The sequence below is a fragment of the Phoxinus phoxinus genome (assembly GCF_949152265.1).
Source record: "Phoxinus phoxinus genome assembly, chromosome: 9".
Taxonomy (NCBI): domain Eukaryota; kingdom Metazoa; phylum Chordata; class Actinopteri; order Cypriniformes; family Leuciscidae; genus Phoxinus; species Phoxinus phoxinus.
In genome coordinates, this window is record NC_136884.1 from 17024778 (window position 1) to 17048629 (window position 23852).

General features: G+C 38.0%; 2 protein-coding genes across 6 annotated transcripts in view; both read left to right on the forward strand.

The window, feature by feature from the left end:
• The first annotated feature begins 510 nt into the window (after positions 1–510).
• Positions 511–14111, forward strand: abcd2 (ATP-binding cassette, sub-family D (ALD), member 2). Its single transcript, XM_079623293.1, has 10 exons — positions 511–1635; positions 2286–2466; positions 2632–2753; positions 6032–6197; positions 6522–6616; positions 8069–8214; positions 10367–10512; positions 10735–10819; positions 10914–11039; positions 12068–14111. The coding sequence occupies exons 1-10, from the start codon at positions 691–693 to the stop codon at positions 12282–12284; spliced, it is 2229 nt and encodes a 742-aa protein (XP_079479419.1). The 5' UTR covers positions 511–690; the 3' UTR covers positions 12285–14111.
• An 892-nt stretch (positions 14112–15003) lies between these two features.
• Positions 15004–23852, forward strand: part of LOC307003662 (kinesin-like protein KIF21A) — a 52889-nt gene continuing 44040 nt past the window's right edge. For all 5 annotated transcript variants that reach the window (XM_079622370.1, XM_079622372.1, XM_079622371.1 and 2 more), the window contains exon 1: positions 15004–15359. In XM_079622370.1, the coding sequence (XP_079478496.1) occupies positions 15316–15359 (44 nt within the window). In that variant the 5' untranslated portion in view covers positions 15004–15315. The remainder of the gene's footprint in view (positions 15360–23852) is intronic.

Genomic DNA, 23852 nt, shown 5'->3' on the forward strand with positions numbered 1-23852 from the left:
ATTGTATTTATTAAATCTCCACCCATGAAGAATGCAATTGGACCAGAAAACAATGCAGCAAGATTGGTTCGTGTGTGGCGTGAAAATGTCGTTTGAGATTGAGATCTTAATTTTGTATTACTAATAATATTATTGAGATACCTCTCTCTAAAAATAAACGGGCAATAACAAGGAAATCATGCATAAAACATTCATACATAAAAACATTCAAAACAATAATTGAGGCATTTAAAAACTACTTTACTTTTGTAAAGATAATTTTTATTGAATGCTTATCACAACATAAAAACTTTGCAGATAGCTGCAACAAGACATAAAAAAAACACCATACTAATGCAAGTTTACAAAATAACCCCATAAATAAATTTATGATTTCCAACGCTTTACTTGAATTTAAAATGACAAACTTTTTTACAAATAATTGTTCGTTTAAAATATATGAAAAGATCAGACCATTCCGTTATATTTACATACGTCAAGTGCGGCAGCCAATCAGCGTGGAGTGGAGGCGTGACCAATGAGGAAAACCCAAATGACGGAAGCATCTACCTAGCGGTGCTGTTTTAGCCTTACGGTGCCATGAATTGTATGTATATATTCTCTATTTACGGCATTGAATGACCATATGGATGTAACTCGGAACAAATTGAAGATTGCAAACTACTTATTTTTGTAGAAGCAGGATACAAAATGAGCAACATCCTACATGCGGCATCTAAAGTGAAATGGAATCAGAGCACTGCGGCGAAAAGAGCGGTGTTCCTGGCGGCCGCCGTATACGGGGCGAAAACGCTTTACCCCATCATCTGCAAACAAATAAATCAACGGAAAACAACCAGGAACAGCACATCTGCACCAGGACACGAGAATGGATTGATGCCTATTCATAAAGCTACACCAGATACTGTGTCTGGTCTTAGTAAATCACCCGGGGTCAATGCGGAATTCTTCAAGCAGATTCTTGATCTGGTTAAAATCGTATTCCCGAGGTTTGTAACCAAAGAACTCGGTTTACTATGTTTACATTCAGTAGCTCTCGTTTCACGGACGTTTCTGTCTATTTACGTGGCAGGTTTGGATGGTAAAATAGTGAAAACGATCGTAGAGAAGGAGCCTCGGAGCTTCATGATCAAACTGATGAAATGGCTTCTGATCGCCATCCCGGCCACATTCGTCAACAGCGCGATCCGTTATCTGGAGTGCAAGCTCGCGCTCGCGTTCCGCACGCGCTTGGTAGATCATGCATATAAAACGTATTTCACCAATCAAACCTATTATAAGGTCAGTAACATGGACGGGAGGCTGGCGAACCCGGACCAGTCTCTGACCGAGGATGTGATGATGTTCTCGCAGTCCATTGCGCATTTGTATTCAAACCTCACCAAACCCATTCTGGACGTGATACTGACTTCATATACTTTGATACAGACAGCGCGATCTCGGGGTGCGAACGCAACCGGACCGACTGCGTTAGCGGGTCTGGTGGTGTTCATCACGGCCAAGGTTCTGCGCGCCTGCTCGCCAAAGTTCGGTAAACTGGTGGCGGAGGAGGCGCACAGGAAGGGATACCTAAGATATGTGCACTCCAGAATCATAGCCAATGCAGAGGAGATCGCCTTCTATAGGGGACACACGGTGAGGAAATACATAATGCATATTCAAATAACATATAATTGCTCTTTTGGAAGGGCATTAGGCAAGCAATGCATCAATCATATACTACAAATGTGATTACCTATTATTATTATTAAGTTATTATAGAGTAACGTGTCAGAAACACTGGATATCAAAACATAAGATGAGGAAGTGCATCATTCATATGTGTAGTTTACTTTTTAGGTCAACTTAGGTTTTACTTCAGCTTTTTATGTAATGTGTTTTATTTCATAATTGTGATTTACTAAAACATTTTTTTTAAGTGCTGGAAATGAGCTTATCCCGAACTGGATTCCAATTCATTTCCTGAGTTTAAATTAAAAAAATTGAGGTACTCGGATTAGGAACACTGTAAAAAGTTATCAATTGACTTAACTTAAAAAAAAAAGTAAAATCAAATCCATTGCCTTGAAATTAAGTAAATACAAGTCATGCGTAATTGAAAAAATTAAGTTATGTGAACTTGACAATTCCACACAACTTATTTTTTTCAATTAAGCATTAGGTTTATTTAGCCTACTTAATTTTAAGGCAACGGGTCGGGAACTTAAGTCAACTGATAACTTGACAAAACCTTTTTTGAAACCCTTGATTAGATTAAATATATTTTGGGTGTTATCATGTGGCAGGTGGAGATGAAGCAGCTGCAGAAGTGTTACAGTGCCCTGGCGGAGCAGATGAACCTCATCCTATCGAAACGTCTCTGGTACATCATGATCGAGCAGTTCCTCATGAAGTACGTCTGGAGTGGATGTGGTCTGGTTATGGTCGCAGTGCCCATCATCACTGCAACTGGCTTTGCTGACAACGGTAAAGTGGAAGTCCAGTTTATGCAGTTCTACAGTATATAGTATGTAATCTCATTGCAATTACAGTGATATACATACTGTAAATGTTTTTATTTATTTCTTTTATTATACATCACATTATATTTGCTTAAAGATGTAATTTTTCAAATCCATTTGTCTCTTGAAGAGCTGGCGGATGGTCAGACACAAGTGATGGTGAGTGAAAGAACAGAGGCCTTCACAACAGCACGCAATCTACTGGCCTCAGGGGCCGATGCCATTGAAAGGATCATGTCTTCTTATAAAGAGGTAAAAAATTAAACATGTTCCTTTTGTTCACTTGCATTTATTTTTACAGTCATTAATCATTATAAACAATATGGATGTTCTTGATGTTAACACAAAGGAGCATGTCAGAGTCATATTTCATCACAAAATCAAAAGAAAGAAATAAGATATTATTATTATTTTACACACACACACACACACACTTTTTTTTTAATGTATTATTTTATTGTATAGCAGTGCAACAGCAAGGGCCTCTAGGAACTGAAACCACAAAAGATGTGATGTCACGCAGCAGTGAAAGCTGGGAATCTTTGCTATAGGCTAGTGATCAGTGTTGGTATCAGCTGCCACTCTGTTGACTAAGCCTGCTGGGCAACTTAATCCACCATCTGTTGAACAGAGAGCATCAGTCAGACCCACTTCACAGATGCTGCATGTGTCCATTACAACGATAGACACTATAAAGCACAGCATCATGCTATTTCAGACCTTTTAAATAACATGTTGTGTTCTAATTATAAGTGTCAGCTAGCCCTACATGTGATTTTTTTTGTGATTCTCAAGAAATGTAAATGTGAGCAGTGCTTGCTATTGTAAAACCAGCTGTCATTTTGTCAGGTCGTACCTACGGTATGTGGTTTTGATCATATTGCTATGCTTTTAGGCCATTGCTATACTATTGCTGTCACGGTCGGTGGCTGTAATGAGTGCACTAAGACAAGGAGTACAAAATAGACAGTCTTTAATAATAATCTGGTAACACTTTACAATAAGGTTCATTAGTTAATATTAGTTAACTACATTAGTTAACATTAACTAATAATGAACTGCACTTATAAAGCATTTATTCATCTTTGTTAATGTTAATTTCAACATTTACTAATACTTGATTAAAATCTTGTTAACATGAGTTAATGCACTGTGAACTGACATGAACAAACAATGAACAGCTTTATTTATATTAACTAACATTAACAAAGATGAATAAATACTGTAAAAAATGTATTGCTCATTGTTAGTTCATGTTAGTTAATACATTAACTAATGTTTAATAAATGAACCTTATTGTAAAGTGTTACCAATAATCTTCATGAGGAAACCACATAATACTAAGATGATACTGGACAAAGGAACTAAGGAAACACAGGGCTTAAATACATGAGTGTAATTGGTGTAAAACAGAACAGGTGCAGGAACTAAATTAATAACCAGGGAAACTAACTAGAAAACACAGGCAGGCAGACAAACAGGGAAACCAAAATACCATAATAATAAAACAGAACATACACATTACAGGACGCCCCCCTCCGGGAAGGTGCGTCCTCACAACCAAACGGTCTAACTGAGGAGGAAGGGTGGGGGCTCTAGACGAGGACAGGAACAGAGAGGCGCTGGTGGCTTGTGAGGCCATGGCGGTGATGACGGTGGGAGGAGCCAGGAGCAGGAGGAGCCAAGTGAGGACCCAAAGGGCAGTCAGGATGATGTCCCACTGCGGATTCGAGGGAGGGAGGAGTAAAGGTGGAAGTTTGGCTGATGTCACCAGGGGGACGACTTACGGAGACGAAGCTGATGGAGGTCGAGACCAAGGTTGAGCTAAAGAGTCGATGAGTCCACGCTACATCAATGGCTCTGGAGACCAAGGTGGAGCCGCAGCAATGGGAGTCCGAGCCGAGTTGGAACCGGAGGGAAGGTGGAGCCCATCAGAGCCAAAAGGGTGGAGGGACGAAGCGCAGTTGAAGGTCCCCAAGTCCGTGGCGCAAGCAGAGCGACGTCTGACTAAGGCCGAGCCGGAGGGATGAGGGAGCCCAGGGGAGCCGTAATGACGATCGTGGACCCGAGGGAGGGAGGAGCCAAGTTAAAGCCGACAGGTCGACAAGCCGAGATGGAGCGATGGTGGGGCTTACAGACTGACTGGCTTAGGATGAGAAGGTGGGAGAGGGAGGCTGGGTGAGATCTCTGGAGACTTGTAGCTGGGTGGGACCAGTGGGGACGGGAGAATCAGGGAAATATCCTCTTGCAAATCCTCAAAATATTAAGCATATTAAGTCCAGCTACAGCTCACTCTCAGCGGCAGGAGTGTGGCCAGGGCTTTCCTCCTTGCCCTTGCCCAGTCCCATGGCGATGCACTGTGTTGACGGCTCACACACCTGGTCAGATTCACTGTGGAGCTCAGGCTTCGGGCCGTTGGTATGCTCAGTCCTCTTTACTCGCTCATGCATCACGGCAGACTTCAGCTCTCTCCTGACTGGGTTATGGGTCCAAAGTGGGTCTGGTGAAGTCCTCAGCTGGGCAGATGGTGAAAGCCGATTCATTAGTCACCTACACCCATTCCACAAATTGGACTGGGTAGTGAGTTAAGCACGGCAGATCTAAAAAGTCCCTTGTATGGTCCTTCTGCTCCAGGCAGACAGCGAGTAGGTCCATCTTGAGAGGGAAGAAAGAAAAATGCCGCACAAAATTAATCCAATGATGGTCCAGTTTTAATTCAAAACAGAACATACACGTTACAGTTGCTAGAATTGCTGTCATTCCGATCTCCTGGTGAAATGACAGTCTTCACTCTGGTGACATATGCAGGAATTCTCCAATAATTTTGTCCAATTAAACCTGCCCCTTTCTTACAATTGACTTCACGTCTGCTTCCATCCAATCAACAACAGATGAATACCCAGATGAGTCCACCCTACTTTTTTTTGCCTCATAAGAATGTATGTCTCAATACGGAAGAAAAGATCTGTCACTACTTCCATTACATCACAACTTAGTATGAGAAATAGTAAGGTTTGGATTAGCAAACACTGTTAATTCTTGTATAGCAGAGCACATCAAGCTAGCAATGGAAAAACACTTCTAGATTCCTAAACCCTTTAAAAGGTCAGTTAGCAATAGCAACTCTCAGGAGAAAATCTTTCTTGTTGACTCCATTGAGTTCCCAAAGGAAAGCACAATGCTTCTTGCCGAGGCTCTTGGGATGTGGTGTGTCTGCCTAAACAAGGAAAAACACTTGCTAAACACTTCCTAACACATGCTTTGGATCAGATTAAGGATTCGGGCCAATTCTGTGCAAAGGATTGATCTTAAACTTCACACAATGGGTTTAATGAAGGCTGATTAGCATTATTGATGATAAGATGCAGAAATTCCAGTGCGCTTTTTTTACATAAGTGGCCTAAATACCTGGTCACCTACTTAGGATCTGACAAACAGCAGTTGAGCAATATTATCTGATGTTGAGTCACCTCGACCTCTAAATGTCTCACTATCACTCCAATCACATACATTTGTTCTTTGTGCTTTAGGTCACCGAGTTAGCAGGCTACACGGCACGTGTGCACAACATGTTTTTGGTATTTGATGAAGTCCAGAGGGGAATATACAAACGTTCATCTGCCACCTCGACTGCAGGGGAGATAATAAGCGGGAACCGACCTGAGATGCACATCGACGGGCCTCTGGAAATCAAAGGTCTAGTGAATAAAGCGCAGCTCTGCTCATCATTTTCTCACCCTTATGTTTAAACTCTTTCTTCTGTGGAACATAAAAGATGGTGTCCATACAAAAGAAGATTTCCATACAATGAGAGTCAATGGTTCTTCAAACATTTCTTCTTTTGTGTTCCACAGAAGAAAGAAAATCATATAGGTTTAAAATAGACCAAATCTATAAAATAATAATTAAGAGAAAAAAGTACAGAATACATTACAACTTTCTAATGAGAGATTTTTATTCCTCTGAAGTTTGATTATATTCTAAAATATTGTCTTATTATATTTTCTACTGTTTTTACAGGCAAAGTGATTGATGTGGATAAAGGTATAGTCTGTGAAAATGTGCCTATAATCACTCCTAATGGAGATGTGGTCGTGTCCTGCTTGAACTTCAAGGTAAGATAAACAAGAATAAGCATCTGTATCAATAACTTTTAATACTACACATCTGGTCACAAATATACCATTTACTATCAACTTTACACAGTACAATGAGACCGTAGATGTGTTTCTGGTTTTATCAGTGGGCAAGGAATCATAGTTTCAGATTTGCACATGCAACTCAGAAACATGAAGTGTCCAAGAACAAGTCAAGACAAGGTTATGGGAATGTTTGGCGTTGTGCAAAGTGAAGTTTAGTTGATTGTGGTTGCCAAGCAATGTGAAAATACAGAATTAAACTAATGTCATAAATATCCATTAATAGTATTAGTTTTGCTATTTTTAGTCTTTTATTAATTTGCTGTGTTTACATTGATGGCAACTTAATTAATTTGTTATCTGTGGGTATGCTTCCATCAAGTTCCAAATATCCAAACATACAATTAATCAAATCAATGTAAAGGAACACTCCACTTTATTGGAAATAGGCTCATTTTCCAACTCCCCTAGAGTTCAACGGTTGAGTTTTACCGTTTTCGAATCCATTCAGCCGATCTCCGGGTCTGCCGTAGCACTTTTAGCATAGCTTAGCATAGATCATTGAATCTGATTAGACCGTTAGCATCTCTCTCAAAAAAATGACCAAAGAGTTTTGATATTTTCAATATTTAAAACTTGACTCTTCTGTAGTTACATTGTGTACTAAGACCGACAAACAATGAAAAGTTGCGATTTTCTAAGCTGATATGGTTAGGAACTATACTCTCATTCCTGCGTAATAATCAAGAAACTGTGCTGCCATACCAGCAGGCGCAAGGATATTACAAACTTAGTGCCGGTCACTTTGGAAGTTACCGAGCTGGGGACTATTTTCATGCGCTGCGTAATATCATTGCGCCTGCTGCACCCATGGTATGGCAGCACAGTTCCTTGATTATTACGCAGGAATGAGAGTATAGTTCCTAGTCATATTGGCCTAGAAAAACGCAACTTTTTATTTTCTGTCTTAGTACATGATGTAACTACAGAAGAGTCAAGTTTTAAATAGGAAAAATATCAAAACTCTTTGGTCATTTTTTTGAGAGAGATGCTAACGGTCTAGTCAGATTCAATGATCTATGCTAAAAGCGCTACCGCCAGACCCGGAGATCGGCTGAATGAGTTGGAAAATGAGCCTATTTCCCCAAAAAAATGTGTGAGTGTTCCTTTAAGTATTTTATATATATATATATATATATATATATTAAAAGATATATAAAATTACTCATTGTTATATATATGATTCACCCGACCACACTTTTTTTTTTTCAATTGCTTTAGTTACAATTGTATGGATTGAGTTCACACATGAGCTCAAACTAAAATGATTTATTTTGGGTCTGTCTGTCTTAAAAGTTATAAGTTATATACCTCTTACTTAACCATGTGACCTGTACTCGGTTTCCTGTAACGGGATATTGTGTGCAGGTAGAGGAAGGGATGCATTTGCTGATCACGGGGCCAAACGGATGTGGGAAGAGTTCTTTGTTCCGGATCCTCAGTGGCCTGTGGCCCGTGTACGGCGGACTACTGCATAAACCCTCTCCTGAGCACATGTTCTACATCCCACAGAGGTACGAACAACACTTACCCACTGTATCACACACACACACATCTCTTCAGAATCAGCAGTATTACACACCGGCATTCACATAGCACATACTGTACAGGCACTGTTATAAAACCTAGGGCCAGATTTAGTGTCAGCTTGCGCCAGCACAAACCCTTGGCGTTAAAAAACGACTGTCGGGATTAACTAAAGAACGCAGTGAAAAATGAGCGCTGAAAAGGCGTGGACACCGTAAAATTAATGAGTATTTAAATATTACTAACATTCCAGTCCCATCGGCACTTAAGGCACATTAAGGTAAATGGCTCGCTTACTGTAGTTTTAGAACAGAGCTACTGTCCTTCATCTCCGTTCCATCTTGCAGACGTTGCACATTAAGGATTTGACTGCTGTAACCAGAGTCAAGAGACAGCGTAACTAAAGCTTTGTGAACTGCTGAGTGATAGAAACCAGAGTCCTCAGTGGTGAAATATTTACCGAGGCCTGCAGGTGCAAGCGCAGCGGTTAATATTTTATATACAGGTCGAGGGGAGGGCTATCTATCTATCTATCTATCTATCTATCTATCTATCTATCTATCTATCTATCTATCTATCTATCTATCTATCTATCTATCTATCTATCTATCTATCTCTAACTGGTTATCTATCTATCTATATATCTATCTATCTATCTATCTATCAATCAATCAATCTATCTATCTATCTATCTATCTATCTATCTATCTATCTATCTATCTATCTATCTCTAACTGGTTATCTATCTATCTATCTATCTATCTATCTATCTATCTATCTCTAACTGGTTATCTATCTATCTATCTCTGTCTGGTTGTCTGTCTATCTGTCTGTCTATCTATCTATCTATCTATCTATCTCTGACTGGTTATCTATCTATCTATCTATCTATCTATCTATCTATCTATCTATCTATCTCTGACTGGTTATCTATCTATCTATCTATCTCTGACTGGTTATCTGTCTATCTGTCTGTCTGTCTGTCTATCTATCTATCTATCTATCTATCTATCTATCTATCTATCTATCTATCTATCTCTGACTGGTTATCTATCTGTCTGTATGTCTGTCTGGTTATCTGTCTGTCTGTCTGTCTATCTATCTATCTATCTATCTATCTATCTATCTATCTATCTATCTCTGACTGGTTATCTATCTGTCTGTCTGTCTGTCTATCTATCTATCTATCTATCTATCTATCTCTGACTGGTTATCTATCTGTCTGTCTGTCTGTCTGTCTATCTATCTATCTATCTCTGACTGGTTATCTGTCTGTCTGTCTGTCTGTCTGTCTGTCTATCTATCTATCTATCTATCTCTGACTGGTTATCTGTCTGTCTGTCTGTCTATCTATCTATCTATCTATCTATCTATCTATCTCTGACTGGTTATCTATCTGTCTGTCTGTCTGTCTATCTATCTATCTATCTATCTCTGACTGGTTATCTGTCTGTCTGTCTGTCTGTCTATCTATCTATCTATCTATCTATCTATCTATCTCTGACTGGTTATCTATCTGTCTGTCTGTCTATCTATCTATCTATCTATCTATCTATCTATCTATCTATCTCTAACAGGTTATCTATCTATCTATCTCTGACTGGTTATCTGTCTGTCTGTCTGTCTGTCTGTCTGTCTGTCTGTCTGTCTGTCTGTCTGTCTGTCTATCTATCTGTCTATCTATCTATCTATCTATCTATCTATCTATCTATCTATCTCTAACTGGTTATCTGTCTGTCTGTCTATCTGTCTATCTATCTCTAACTGGTTATCTGTCTGTCTGTCTATCTGTCTATCTATCTCTAACTGGTTATCTATCTATCTGTCTATCTATCTCTAACTAGTTATCTGTCTGTCTGCCTGTCTGTCTGTCTATCTATCTATCTATCTATCTATCTATCTATCTATCTATCTATCTATCTATCTATCTCTAACTGGTTATCTATCTATCTATCTCTAACTAGTTATCTATCTATCTGTCTGTCCGTCCGTCTGTCCGTTCGTCTATCTAGTTATCTAGACATTTATCTATATATGTAAATATTAAATTAATCTGCCGCACATGTAATACCACACAACCTTAAAAAGTTCAGTCTACCAGACATAATATCAGTAAACATGTTTTATCCATCTCTCCAGACCATACATGTCCGTCGGGACATTACTAGACCAGGTCATCTACCCCGACTCTCTGGATGACATGCACGGCAAGGGTTACAGAGACAAGGACCTGGAAGTCATTCTGGACATTGTCAATTTAAACCACATAGTTACCCGCGAAGGAGGTTTGTACATGTATTTCCCTCCTTGCATGACTCCAGTGTTTCGCCATTACAATCTCCTTTTTATCCATGAAAGAATTATTGTGAGCTGTATAATAAGCTTTTCACCAGTAAAAAAAAAAAAAAGACATTTCGTCATAGTTATTTTGAAAGGCCAACCAAAATCTATTCTAGTCTAAGAGAAAGTATGTTTTGGAGGTAGTTTACTCTTGTGTCTGGTTGCAGGATGGGATGCAGAGGTGGACTGGAAAGATGTTCTTTCTGGAGGCGAGAAGCAGCGTATGGGAATGGCACGCATGTTTTACCACAAGTAAGATGTCATTGCACATATTATTTTCATACACATATTTTTGTAATTTTGTTGATTTTTTTTTTCTTCAATATAATTAATACCTGTTTTTCAGGCCCAAGTATGCGCTACTGGATGAATGCACCAGTGCTGTCAGCATTGATGTGGAGGGTAAAATATTTCAGGCTGCAAAGGATGCTGGTATTTCCTTGCTGTCCATCACTCACAGACCCTCTCTATGGTAAGAAACATAAAAACTTTAAAAGCTCTTCACACAGCAGCAGAATACGATACGAATACGTCAGTCGTGTATGTGATCCTTAATATGGTTACGTTTACACACGGAGTGACACCGCATTCTATAACCGAACTCACACCAGCACATTTTTTAGTTTGAACTGGACATTTCGAGACCCACACCTGAAAGCAAATGGCTGTCACTCATCCCAAAAATGAGTGTGAGAGTGTGAATGTAGCCAATATGTCTTTAGGAGTCAGTATAAATCAACATTATTTTTAAAGGGGTGGTATAATGCCCTTTTCACAAGATGTAAAAAATAAGTATCTGATGTCCCCAGAGTGTGTGTGGGAAGTTTTAGCTCAAAATACCCCACAGATATTTTTATAGAGCACGTTATTGTGTCTGTTCCTTTAAATGCAAATGAGCTGCTGCTCCTGGCACAGAGGGCGGAGCTTCAACAGCTTGTGTCCTTTTACCTCACACACACATGCACTGAAAATTTCAAAAACATTTAGCCCTTTATGTTCGAACCGGAGTCAGAAAGATGGAGAGACTCAAGAAGAAGTGACAACATGTAGACAACATTTCTGAATGGTTAGTTGGTGAATTTATGTAGCTTATGTGTCTTGATAATCTATAAATCGTGTTCCCGGGGGCGGGTTTATGTAAATTTTAGGGTTAGTGATGTCGTATAGTCCCTACCAGCCGTTTGTTGTAGTCCTTAAAAAGCAATTTCTTTTAAATAAAATATCTCCCTTAGCTTTGAACTTTGAGCATCATAACTTTGCAGATGTTGTTTATGCTCAAACAGCAACATTACACACTAACTAAAGTTAGAAAAGTGAAATCATATTCAACCACCCCTTTAATGTGCTTAATGAATGCAAAAGTGAAACATTAATTAGTAGGGAATTTGTTTGCAGTCGTTGTACTCGAGGGAATATTTGACTAGTTACTTACTATAGCAAAAAGTGTACATTGTACATACATAAACTATATATTGGATTTCTTCAAATTTGCATCCACAGGAAGTACCACACACACCTGCTGCAGTTTGACGGGGAGGGCGGCTGGCGGTTCGAACAGTTAGACACAGCCACGCGGCTCTCGCTGACGGAGGAAAAACAGCGCTTGGAGTCTCAGCTCGCAGGCATTCCTAAGATGCAGCTCAGACTGAACGAACTGTGTAAGATCCTGGGCGAAGACTCGGTCCTAAAGACGGCGGGAAACGAGAACGAGGAGTGAAAGACACTTTGACTTGACTTTCAGGAAAACTCCTGTTTTGGTATTTTTAACGTTTTTTTTTTTTTTTTTTAATGATTTTAACATTTTATGTGTATACATGACAATTCGATACTGAAATGGAAGTTTAATAGGAATTGTAGAAACTGTTCCCTTTTTGTTTTTTTATTATTTATTATTTAGTTTTGTTTTGCTTTTTTGTTTTACTTTGTTCTTTTTTTTTTTTTTTTATGTTCACTTTTGTGTTTTCTTTGTTTGTTTTTGTTCTTTTGTTTTACTTTTTTGTTTTGCGTTTTGTAGGTGTTTTTTATTTTTATTTATTTTTTAGGTTTTTTTATTTTTTTTTATCTTAATTATTTTGGTTATCCCTTTTCAGCACTTTATTGAACCAATTACCCAAGAATTCAGCTGTATAAATTATGTTGGCAAACAGTAAGATGTATGTTTTCTTTCCTTCCTTTCTTTTAGCTAGTTATTATTTAGGTAATGCAATTCTAAGGCTGTATTGCTCCTTTTTTTTTATTGATATTTTAACCTAAACAACTTCCCTCCATATACGAAAACAAAAACATATCCTGTGGTAACAGGATGAATAGGTAAATAGTGGTCAAACTTTTTTTCTTGTAGTCAAAGTTTAAGTTAAAAACTATAAATTCAGTTATACTGTATGTAAAATAATGTACAGTAGGTAATTTACAAAACCAGCTTTTTACGCAATCAACCATTGAAGGAGCTCGAAAGAGAAAATGAAGCATGACTATCCATAGGTCATTGTCTGAGTCAGCTGGGAGAGCTCTAGGTTTAAGAAAGCAGGTTTCTGGTTTTCTGAACAATTACAATATGCTGGATACACACACGCACAGGACTCAGGATGTGGTTATGTTGTGACAAGCGGCTAGAGAATGTGTGATTCCGGGTCACCGGATTAAACGAGATGTATGCTCGACGTCATGTTCTATTTTTGTTTCTCCGTTCCCACTGTCAAGTCGTATTATTTAGTTGTTATGAAACGTTTTGCACATATGTCTCTCTTCATTTAGACTGATATACTGTGAAGTTTGTCTAACAGCTGTGATGTTTATCTTTGTGTTTATTTTAATATCAAATACAACATAGACATTTTAAAACTTTTTTTTTTTTTAAACTCTAGTTGGTTGAAAGATTTAATTGAATACAAGGTACAGTATTTTTTTTTTTTTTGCTTCGCTAATCTCAAACATCTTTGTTGTGCACAACCACCACATTACTTTCTTAAAGGACATGAATTTGAACAGGCTGTCAACCTTACATTTGCACTAGGGTGTGCTCATATTTGTACACAATTATCAGTCAAAGTTTTGATTTAACCATCCCAAAAAATGTAATACTTTTTTGATATTCTATTATCGCCTATGACATTATTACCTATGCTGACCTAGGCTGAAGAATAGGACTGTGAGGGGATAAAATCACTAGGTTAGGAAAAACACAAAGAGGCCTCTGGATATACTTGTAATGAGGTGCAGACTACACAATAACTGCATTTTATGAAACTACTGGAGAACAAAAACAATGAACTTTTACTTGTTTGTATATCTCCTTCCTGTATGCTATGTAATGTTTTTACACATATGGGATTTTTTTTTTTTGTAAACATACAATTGAATTAAATGTGAATGAGACTTGACTCTGTCAAGTATGTCAACAATCAACAAACAAAAAATCTACCTGTGAATAAAATAAATACTACCAAAAAATGTATCACATTATGTATCTATATATCTATATCTGTCTGTCTGAATATCCATCTACACTGTAAAAAATTAAATCTGTGATTATTTATCACAACTTAAAATCGAACATTGTTTCAACTTTAAAACGTATGTGTTCATGCTTGACTTAAAATATTACGTTTAGTTAACTTTAGTTAAGTTGGATATTTAAGTTAACTCAACTTTAAATTGTTATAATTGTTTTACAGTGTGTCTGTCTGTCCATTGATCAATATTTCTGTAGGCCTGTCTGTCGAACAATATTTGAACAACGACTTTAACATTAGATGTGCATGACAATTTGATACTGAAATTAATTGTAAAAAAAATAATCGTAGAAACAGTTCCCTTTTGTTTTATTATTTAGTGTTGTTTTACTTGTTTTGATGTTTACTTTTGTTTTTGCTTTGTTTTTTTGTTTTGTTCTTTTGTTTACATTTTTTGTTTAGTTTTTTTCTTTGCTTTTTGTAGTGTTTTTTGTTTTATTATTGTGTTTTCTTTTTTTTCTTTTCTTAGGTTTTTTTGATTGTTTTGTTTTGCTTTTAGTAGTGTTTTGTTTTGGCCATTTTTATTCGTAAACATGTATGTTACTTTATTTTAACAAATGAATATTTAAAATTATATTAGCATCTGGGTAATGGAAATCTCTCATTGCTAAGTGCAGTATTGCATGTGTCCAAAAGGAGGCGCTGCAAGATTTCTCCGTTCTGTCTTTGCAGCCAACCACCATTTACAAAGAATTCGAGAGCCTTTTGTTTTGATCCTTAAATTAATTCAAACAAAAGTAAATTAATATTTTAAATAAACAAATTACTAAATGGAGCAAAACGTGTAGGCCTATATTAGACTAGATATTTTCACTCTACTGGAAATGTTGCATATATATTGCAAAGGATATTTTCCATGTCCCACGTAACCTGTCATTTTGGTGTAGAGATGAGGGCGTGGTCTGACGTGCACGATGAAGGCGTGGCCTGGTGATGTCATACTCCAGGAGAGAGTCGCTGTTCAGGACAGAGATGATTGTGTGTGTGCGCGCAGTCGCTCACTCACCGTTCAGCTCATTAAACATGTAACGTGCTGCGCCGAACACGAGATGTTTTACTTCATATTTGCATTGTTCTCCCGTCAAAAGAGCGCCCGTTTGGATCATTTCAGCTTTATAATGGCAGAATAGACGCCGGGAGGGACGCTCTCTCTCTGTGTGTGTCTGTGTCTGCTGCATAAGCCGATAAAGAAAAGGAAAATCAGCTATATTTATCCTCTGTGTCCTGACCGGGAACATGTCTTCGGGACAGGATGAGAGCTCAGTGCGCGTGGCTGTCAGGTATAATTCTATACATTCATATACGATATTATATAGTCTTCAGAAGAGCCTGTAAAGTCTCACTGATGCTCCATATGGGCCCGCCTCTCATGTACCTGCTACAATGTCACACCATCACCAGGGCTTTATGTTCCGCACGAGCTCATTGTGTTTACGTAAACGCCTAATGTTGAATAAATATACGATTATATACATGCATTAGACATTTATTTTATGTTCGCCCTGTTTTTTTAATTCTGAGGTCAGACTCCAAGGCCTTATTGTGTTGCTAAACATATTCTTGATGTAGAATAGAAAGTGTTGATTATAATACTGTTTTACAGTAATGTAAGATTATATGATTACATTGACATTTTTAGATATAGATTTTATTTTATTTTACGTTCTTTTTTGTTAAGAAGTGGCTGAAAACTACTGTGTTATGTTACAGTGTGGCTGTAAGGCCTCATTGTGTTGTATATACACAGTGTACTGTATATATGACATTTTCTTACTCTACTCTATTGATTGTTATTGAACAGGATCAGATCATTATAGGCATAGTTTATAATAGGTTTTAGGTTGTATTTTAAACATACACACAGACGCTCAAATGCTTTATTGTTATCCAATATAGTTCTTTTTTTCTTTGTCTCCATGCATGCATATTTTACTTAAATGTGACTTATTTTACTTTCATTTTTATGGTGTAGTTGTGGCCTTATCGTGTTTACATGGACTCCTAATCTTTCAGATATTTAAATTCAACATTGTATGCCGGTATATTTTCTGTCATTTCTTTTCTGTGTTCATTTCTAAGTTTCTATTGACGAAAGCCACAAAGGTGTATTACTGTATCTTATGTTACAGTACAGTTGTAAGGCCTTAATGTGGTTATATTGAACTTTTAATGTGTATCAAATCTAATATTTTGTCTAGGGAAATTATTCTACTGAGGTCTGTTGAGTTGAAGTGGTTCTACTAGATGACAGCATAACATACAGTCAAACTTTAGGTCGCATTTTACCGTTTTTAAAGCCATTCAAACTTATTTTTCTTTTGGGAATCACTGAATGTTTTTTAAATTTGATTGTGTTTTAAAATCACCATATTTATGGAATATTGCAGTATTTATTCTAAATGATGTATCTGGTATCTGGACAACCTGTCACTCATATGAGATCACAGCAATTGCAAAATGACAACAATCCGATCCAATCAATTCCCGATGGACAAAGTCAAGACCCGCCCTACATTTCTTCTTCTTGTTCGAGAAGCAGTTTCACTCGGATATACTGTACGTCACAATAGGGAAAGACTATTGCAACGTGCGTCTGTTTCATATCGATTTAAAAGGGATAGTTTACCAAAAAATAATAATTCTATGATCATTAGCCTATATCAAACTTGTAAAAAAAAAAATACTAAAAGAAGATTTTAAATAATGTGTTTGACCATACAGTGAAAGTTGAATGTGGTTTTGGACCCCATTGACTTGAAAAAACTGTGTGTGTGTGTGTGTGTGTGTGTGTGTGTGTGTGTGTGTGTGTGTGTGTGTGTGTGTGTGTGTGTGTGTGTGTGTGTGTGTGTGTGTGTGTGTGTGTGTGTGTGTGTGTGTGTGTGTGTGTGTGTGTGTGTGTGTGTGTGTGTGTGTGTGTGTGTGTGTGTGTGTGTGTGTGTGTGTGTGTGATAGTAGTGTGTCTTGATAGTAGTTTAACTTTTAATAGTTTTATGCTTTTCCCATTATTTTTTTGTAAAAAAAAATTTCTTTAATATTTCTGTTTAGCTTTATTTTAGTACTTCAGTTAGTAACCAAAGTAACACTTCTAATTTCGTTTTTTTAAGTCTTTCATTTAATATTTACATTTTATTTCAACTTTTTGTCAGTTAACGGAAATATTTGTAAAAAAAAAGAATTCAGTTAACATTAACAACACTTTCTACAGAAGAAAGAAAGTCAGATATTCTGGAAAACTAAAGAGTGGCATGGGACACACAAATCAGATCTGACCAGTTGTGATACACAGTGTGTAGACAGTCAATAATTTAGATCAGATTCCAGTCGGATGCACAAATAATCGGATTTGTGCTGGCAGTGTGAACAACATAAATGATGACAGAATGGGTGAACTATCCCTTAAAGTAGTCTAAGTTTAGTGTGACAGTATCTTGGAAATGATATAATCTTCACTGAACACATCCTTTTGTGACCGAATTGAAAGGACACACAGAATACTTCTTTTTGTGTTTGGAAAAGGCTCTGTTGAAAAACAAAGGCCATCTATAGACTCAGGTTACATTGTACATGCCTCAGGAGCTCTGGTTACTGGAGCCGACAGACTTTGACCTGCAGCTCAGTTTGCTCAACGTTTGGACTTAGGCCTAATGTCATTCACTCCACCATTTTTTTATTCCTCTGTCACATTTCTATGAAGACATCGTTTTGGCCACGAAAGCCTGTCAGACTGAGAAAGTTAAATGTGCTGAAACAGGTGCTGGATGCATTGTGACCACATGGAAATGTGTTTATTTAGCACCTGGACAATCTGAGAACTGGTGAAAAATGAAGGAAATGTGCATATTGTTTACAAGAAATGCTTGGTAGGCATTGGAGCGATCCAATCCAGATCACATGAGTATGTTAATCTGTCAGACTGAGTTTAAGTAAGCAGGTCACATGCATGAAGACATCAATGTACCATGGTCATGTACCTTGGCTGATGTATTGCAAGCGTGTCGTCTTGCATCTTTATTTACCGTAGTCACACCGGCTTTCCTTCAGTTTCATTCAGATATCAGAGATAAACATGTTAACATTTAGCCTAGCTAACTTTACCTTGGTAACTCGTTCCGCAATATTGTTTTCCAACGAATCCACATTTGCATTTATTTGGACAAGGCTAAGGTCTATAGTTTAGCTAACGTTTACACTTAGCTAATTTAATAGATGTGTTGCTAATATTATAGTTTAGTTTTAACAAATGTTGTAGTTCAGATAGTGTTTTAACTAATATAGCTGATCTAGTAGCAGTTTTGTTAATGCAATAGTTTAGCTCATGTTTAGTCATTTAGCTAATGATTAGTTACTAGTTAAGATAATTTAGCAAATTTAGTAGAAACCGTTATTTAATGTTCTAGTTTATTGTGCAGTAGTTTAGTCATGTGTCATGTAGCTCATTTAGTAGAAGTATAGCTAATTCAATAGATTAGCTACATAGCACCCCTGGTGGCAATGCTGAGAATGCAACACATAGGCCCTACATGTTGCGTTATAAATTACCTGGCATATTTGGTATGTGTACATTTGAGTATGTTTCAGGCCTTAAAGGAACATGACGACTTTTTGGGACTTTAGCTTATTCACCAGAGTTAGATAAGTCCCCCATAAGATTATATCCCCCAGAGTTAGATAAGTCCATACATACCCTTTTCATCTCCGTGCGTGCCGTAACTCTGTCTGACGCACCCACCGCTAGCCTAGCTTAGCACAAAGACTGGAGGTAAATGGCTCCAGCTAGCATACTGCTCCCAATTGGTGACCAAATAACGCCAACATTTTCCTATTTACATGTTGTGATTTGTATAGTCACAGCGTGTAAAAATGACTCGGTCACATGAGACACAGCCATCCTCTAACTCCACAAAAGTAGCAGTGCTTCGCCTTCTGAGAATATAGTTCCCAGTATGTATACGGTTAGAAGATGGCTGTGTCTCACGTGACCTTGTTATTTGTACACGCTGTGACTATACAAATCACAACATGTAAATAGGAAAATGTTGGCGTTATTTTGTCACTTATTGGGAGCAGAATGCTAGCTGGAGCCGTTTACCTCCAGTCTTTGTGCTAAGCTAGGCTAGCGGTGTGTGCGTCAGACAGTTACGGCACGCACACAGATTAGAAGGGTATGTATGGACTTATCTAACTCTGGGGGATACGGTGAATAAGCTAAAGTCAGCGTGTTCCTTTTAGAAGTTGCTTGTGTTGACATAAAAACTCAATGCAAAAGCCCAAAGGTTCAGTTTGAAGATCTCACAATGTTTGTTCAAGCTTGTTCTATACCTCAGAATGGCTTTGTGGGATGTCTTTAGACTGTGTATCAGTAGATTTTCTCTCCACAGGGAATGACATCAGTGTTTTGGTGCCTGGCTCAGCATCATAAAGACAGTAGCAGTCTTTATGTCCTTTTAAAATGAAGTAACAGTCAAAGGCTCTTAGATTCAGACCTTCAATCTGCAACATTAATGAAGGACAATCCATCATTCTTCTTTGTTTGTGAGGCTAAAGTCATGGCAACTGTTTAATTAGCATTAGGCCGCTGACAGTATCTGTTGTTTGTAAAACCACGTCTGATAAGGCCCAAAGGCGTGTGTTTTTACTGGCTTTAAAGAGACTAGATTCAGTAACATTTCTGTATTTTTTTGCGGTTAGTTGTTGGTTCAGGACCAGTCTCTACCTGTCACACTGTTGCCTTCTAAAGCACTTAATTCATCTTGTGTTCAAAGACTCTTGGCTTCATTCATCTGTTGTTCTGCTAATTTGACTCTAAATAGATTTGTGATGCTCGGATGCTGCTCTTTGGGAACATCTTTAATCAGACACAGCTGGTGTATGTTGAATTTTGAGTTGAGGCTATTCAAGCTAGAACCTATTAATGGCCCAAAGCATGGCCATTGGAAAAATTCAGTTTGCCGTTTGTGTTCTTGTCAGGTCAGTACACTTTCCATTTACTTACTAAATGGCACGTCAGTCTTTTTCCGAGTTTTGCGAATGACACGATGTGGAACAGGAAGAGCGTTTAGAAAGCCTAGAATAAAGTTGTAACATTACGACATTTAAAGTTGTATTATTACAAGAATGAAGCCAGAACATTAGGAGATTAAAGACTTTTTATAGTGGTACTTTAAAACTTTATTCTTGTGAGGTTGTGACTTAACGTGGCACTAGAACGTTGTCGTACAGCTCTCAGAGTGAACGCATTTGACAGCATGTTTCTAATGACTTTACATGTGTAGTTTCTGAGCAGTTCTCTTATAGCCTGCAAGACTCCACCACTGGTATATTCAATACCACCGGTCACAGCATTAATATTTGAAGCCGCTGGTCTTAACGATAGCGTGCTTTATCAAATTACTCTCCGAGTCAGTCGCATTGGTCTGAGGTTTATGTTGCAGATTAATGCATCACTGTTTGCTTATGGCATATGTGTAGTTTATCACTTATTAGACTTTTCAGTCTCTGAAAGGTAGTGTGGCAAAGATCTCTTGAGAAGCTGAGAAACACCCTTTCCTTTGGTTAGTCGTAAGTGGGTCAATAAGCAGTAAAGCAGTTTTGTTCAAATATTATGTATATATATCAGTATTAAGGCTCCGATATACTTCAAAGTATATTTTATACAAAATCGAAGAACAAACTGGTGTGACGCTGGCTGGTAAACACCTTCGAACTACCTTTGGTCCGCGATTACATACTGGATAGGTTTGCGCTGAGGTTCCACCTTCTTTGACGTGGAAATCTTCTCTGGTTCATTTCTTTTGTTCAGTCCGTTAACGTCAGAAGTCCTTGTGTAAAAACCTGAACGCACTGGAGAGCTGCTTGATAGTAGCAATTGAAGTTGTAAATTAATTCTGCTTGAAAGAGACAATGACACTGTTTTTGCATGTTTAATAGTGTGATTAATCTATTGTACACTGAATCATTTTCACACATGAATTGGCACCTTTGAGTCCAGACCATAGACTGTAAAAAAAACAAATATGGACGTAGTGTCCGTGACGTCACCCGTAGTTTTCCTAAGAGCATTTTTGAAGCCCAAAGTGGGCGGAGCCGACCGTCGCCATCTTGGCACCGCGTCACTCCCGGATAACTGAAAATCAGTAAAGAGGAGGGATTAGCTGAGGTGACGACAAACGGCTAGTAGTGACTGCAGCGGCAATCCACCTGTCACTCAAGTGGCCACACCCTTAATTATGCATAAAGGCTTTATATAATTTAAACGGATAAGTTAAAAAAATTGTTTTACCCCCCTCACAGTTGTCATGAAGGGCAAAATTAGACCAAAACCACTTTTTGTACCAGGCTGTAAGTTTATATATATTTTTTGCTGTAAATTTGGGCATTTTGATGTGCAGGGTCTATGGGATTGACTCTCTTTTGGACTCTTTCTGGTCTCTAGCGGCCAGTCGATTAATTGCACTTTGAATGTTCACTTCCGTGTTGAATTCAAAAGAGAGACCGGAAGGTTGCCGCTTGGTCCAGACCTTAAATTGATGGAAATAACATCACAACATTTATTTCCATCAAGAGGTGCATACATTTTTGGTCAAGATCTTGTATTGACATTGCAAGAGTCCATCACTCTAAAGGCTTTCAATGAATTTAAAGTCTGGACACAATTCATGTGTGAAAATGATTCTTCATGCTCCCTCCCAAACATTCTTTCACAAGTTGAGCCTGACGAATCTTGGTTTTGTCATCCTGGAATATGGCCAGAATATCTTCCCACGTGGTTATTTAAGAAATTTAAAAAGCTACACACCCCATCAATTAAGGTTGTAACTGTTGCCAAACATATGCGAGCAATTGTTGTTAAAGAAAAACATCACGTCGTAATATTGAAAATATTTGCGTTTTAAACCATGAAGATAAAGATAAACCAGTGGATATCACACACTCAATGTGCACACTTTGCACTGGAGTTATGCAGTGATGCGCTATGAAATTGCGGCGCAAATAATTGTAATATTAATTTGATAATAAAAGTAGCCTAATAGTCATCATCATCATCATTCAGATCAACGCCAGGCATGGTCGGGGTGTTCGCTAATAGTATACCGCTGCTCGCGTATTTTGAACGTCTTTTTACCCCCAAAAGAAGATCAAAAAATAATTTTGCTGTGAGTATATCAGAGCCTTTATGGTCACACCACCTGACATTTTTAGTCCTTAAATTTAAAGGTGCAGTCTGTAAGAATGACAGCTAGTGGTTGAAATAGGTACTGCAGTCCGAATATAAAATATCGTAGATAGTTGTTTCCCCCACCCGCTCATAGAGATTTTTAAATGGATACCGAGGCTTTTTAGGTTGGATAGAATCTGCAATCTCTGACTCTGTTTGTTTGCTGGCTGCAATATGCTGTATTTCCTGCCAACTGGCATCCCGGGGTGTCGAAATACTATTGGGTGAACTGGCAGAGGGCGAGATCACACAGACCAAAACAAAAACAGGCGTTCCAACACGGAACGCACATTTCAAAGTAAAATAACTGGCTGTAGAAGTGTTTTTCATGTGAACTCAGCATGTTTCCTAAACATCTGCAAACGTATTATGGTATTGTTATGCTATAGTAGAGTGAAAAAGTTACATACAGCACCTTTAAGCTTTCAATGAAAATTTGATGTAAAAAGTTTTTAAAAATTTGTATGGGACCACCACGAATCCCAAAGGTATTTCTAAAAACGTCGCTCACGCGTTCAACTCTTTAGTTTGTCATTCACCCAATTTCATTTCACGCTTCATAAATGTAATCAATATGCACCCTCACGTTCCTTATGAGTATCCTGGGCATTACTTCTAATGCTACCCAAATTGATTTTTTTTAGGTCTGCTCATGATTATTCATGAGCCAGTTGAATAGAACCATCTGTCACGTGAATTGATGACTCAACAGACTCACGTGCACACAGGGTTGGCTGGTTGTGTACACAACGACGCTGACATTAGTGCAAGGCTTTAATGTTTACTCAAGCATGGGAGACATCTGTGCATGCTAAGAACTATTCTGAAAAGCCAAACATATGTACAGTATATCTTTCTAATGTCACTCTGTCTCTTATTTTGTCTCTTACCTTTGATTCACACTTATAATGTCTCTTTATTTAGGCCCTATACTCCATAGAGATGTCCTGGGTTGTGTTTTGCACACTTTACCTTTAAATATTTTTGTTCCAAAAGCAACCGATTCTTTCCATTTATTATTGTTGATGTTTTGTGCTGGTGAGCTCATGGGAGCAGATGTGGGTGGATGTTTTAGGTCTTTGTTTTCATCAGTTTGTCATCTCGTTTGCTCGGGGCGACAGATGGACAGCATTACAGTGACCTCTGACCTTCATGTCCGTAACCTCACATGTGTGCAGTGAGACCTGTAAGCTGGCAGTCGATCAGTGTGGGTACTTCCTGTATGCGTCGAGCCAACTTAATTTGCACTTTCCAGAGTGATAGAACAGCTGATGCTGCAAAAAATACTCAAGAGACATGCTCATCCTGACAGGATGTTAAAAAGGTGCCTGAGTTCGAAACAATGCACAGAAGATTACCACAGGATAAGTATTTCAATAATTCAAGAGAAATTCAATTTGTAAAAACAAGAATAAGTCATGTTTACAGTAATGCATTTATAGAAGTCTGGATTAGGCATTAAACCCTGATTTATATATGGATATTGTGGAGCTTGACTACAATATGTGCAAAACATTATAGGAAAAAAAAATGGAAAGTCATTATTGCATCAATTAAT

Bases quoted from the DNA above. Each gene is read 5' to 3' on its own strand.
- abcd2 (XM_079623293.1), top strand. From the start codon at position 691: ATGAGCAACATCCTACATGCGGCATCTAAAGTGAAATGGAATCAGAGC. The intron at 1,636-2,285 runs GTGAGGAAATAC...ATCATGTGGCAG, and splicing joins CCTTCTATAGGGGACACACG to GTGGAGATGAAGCAGCTGCA. The intron at 6,617-8,068 runs GTAAGATAAACA...TATTGTGTGCAG, and splicing joins TGTCCTGCTTGAACTTCAAG to GTAGAGGAAGGGATGCATTT.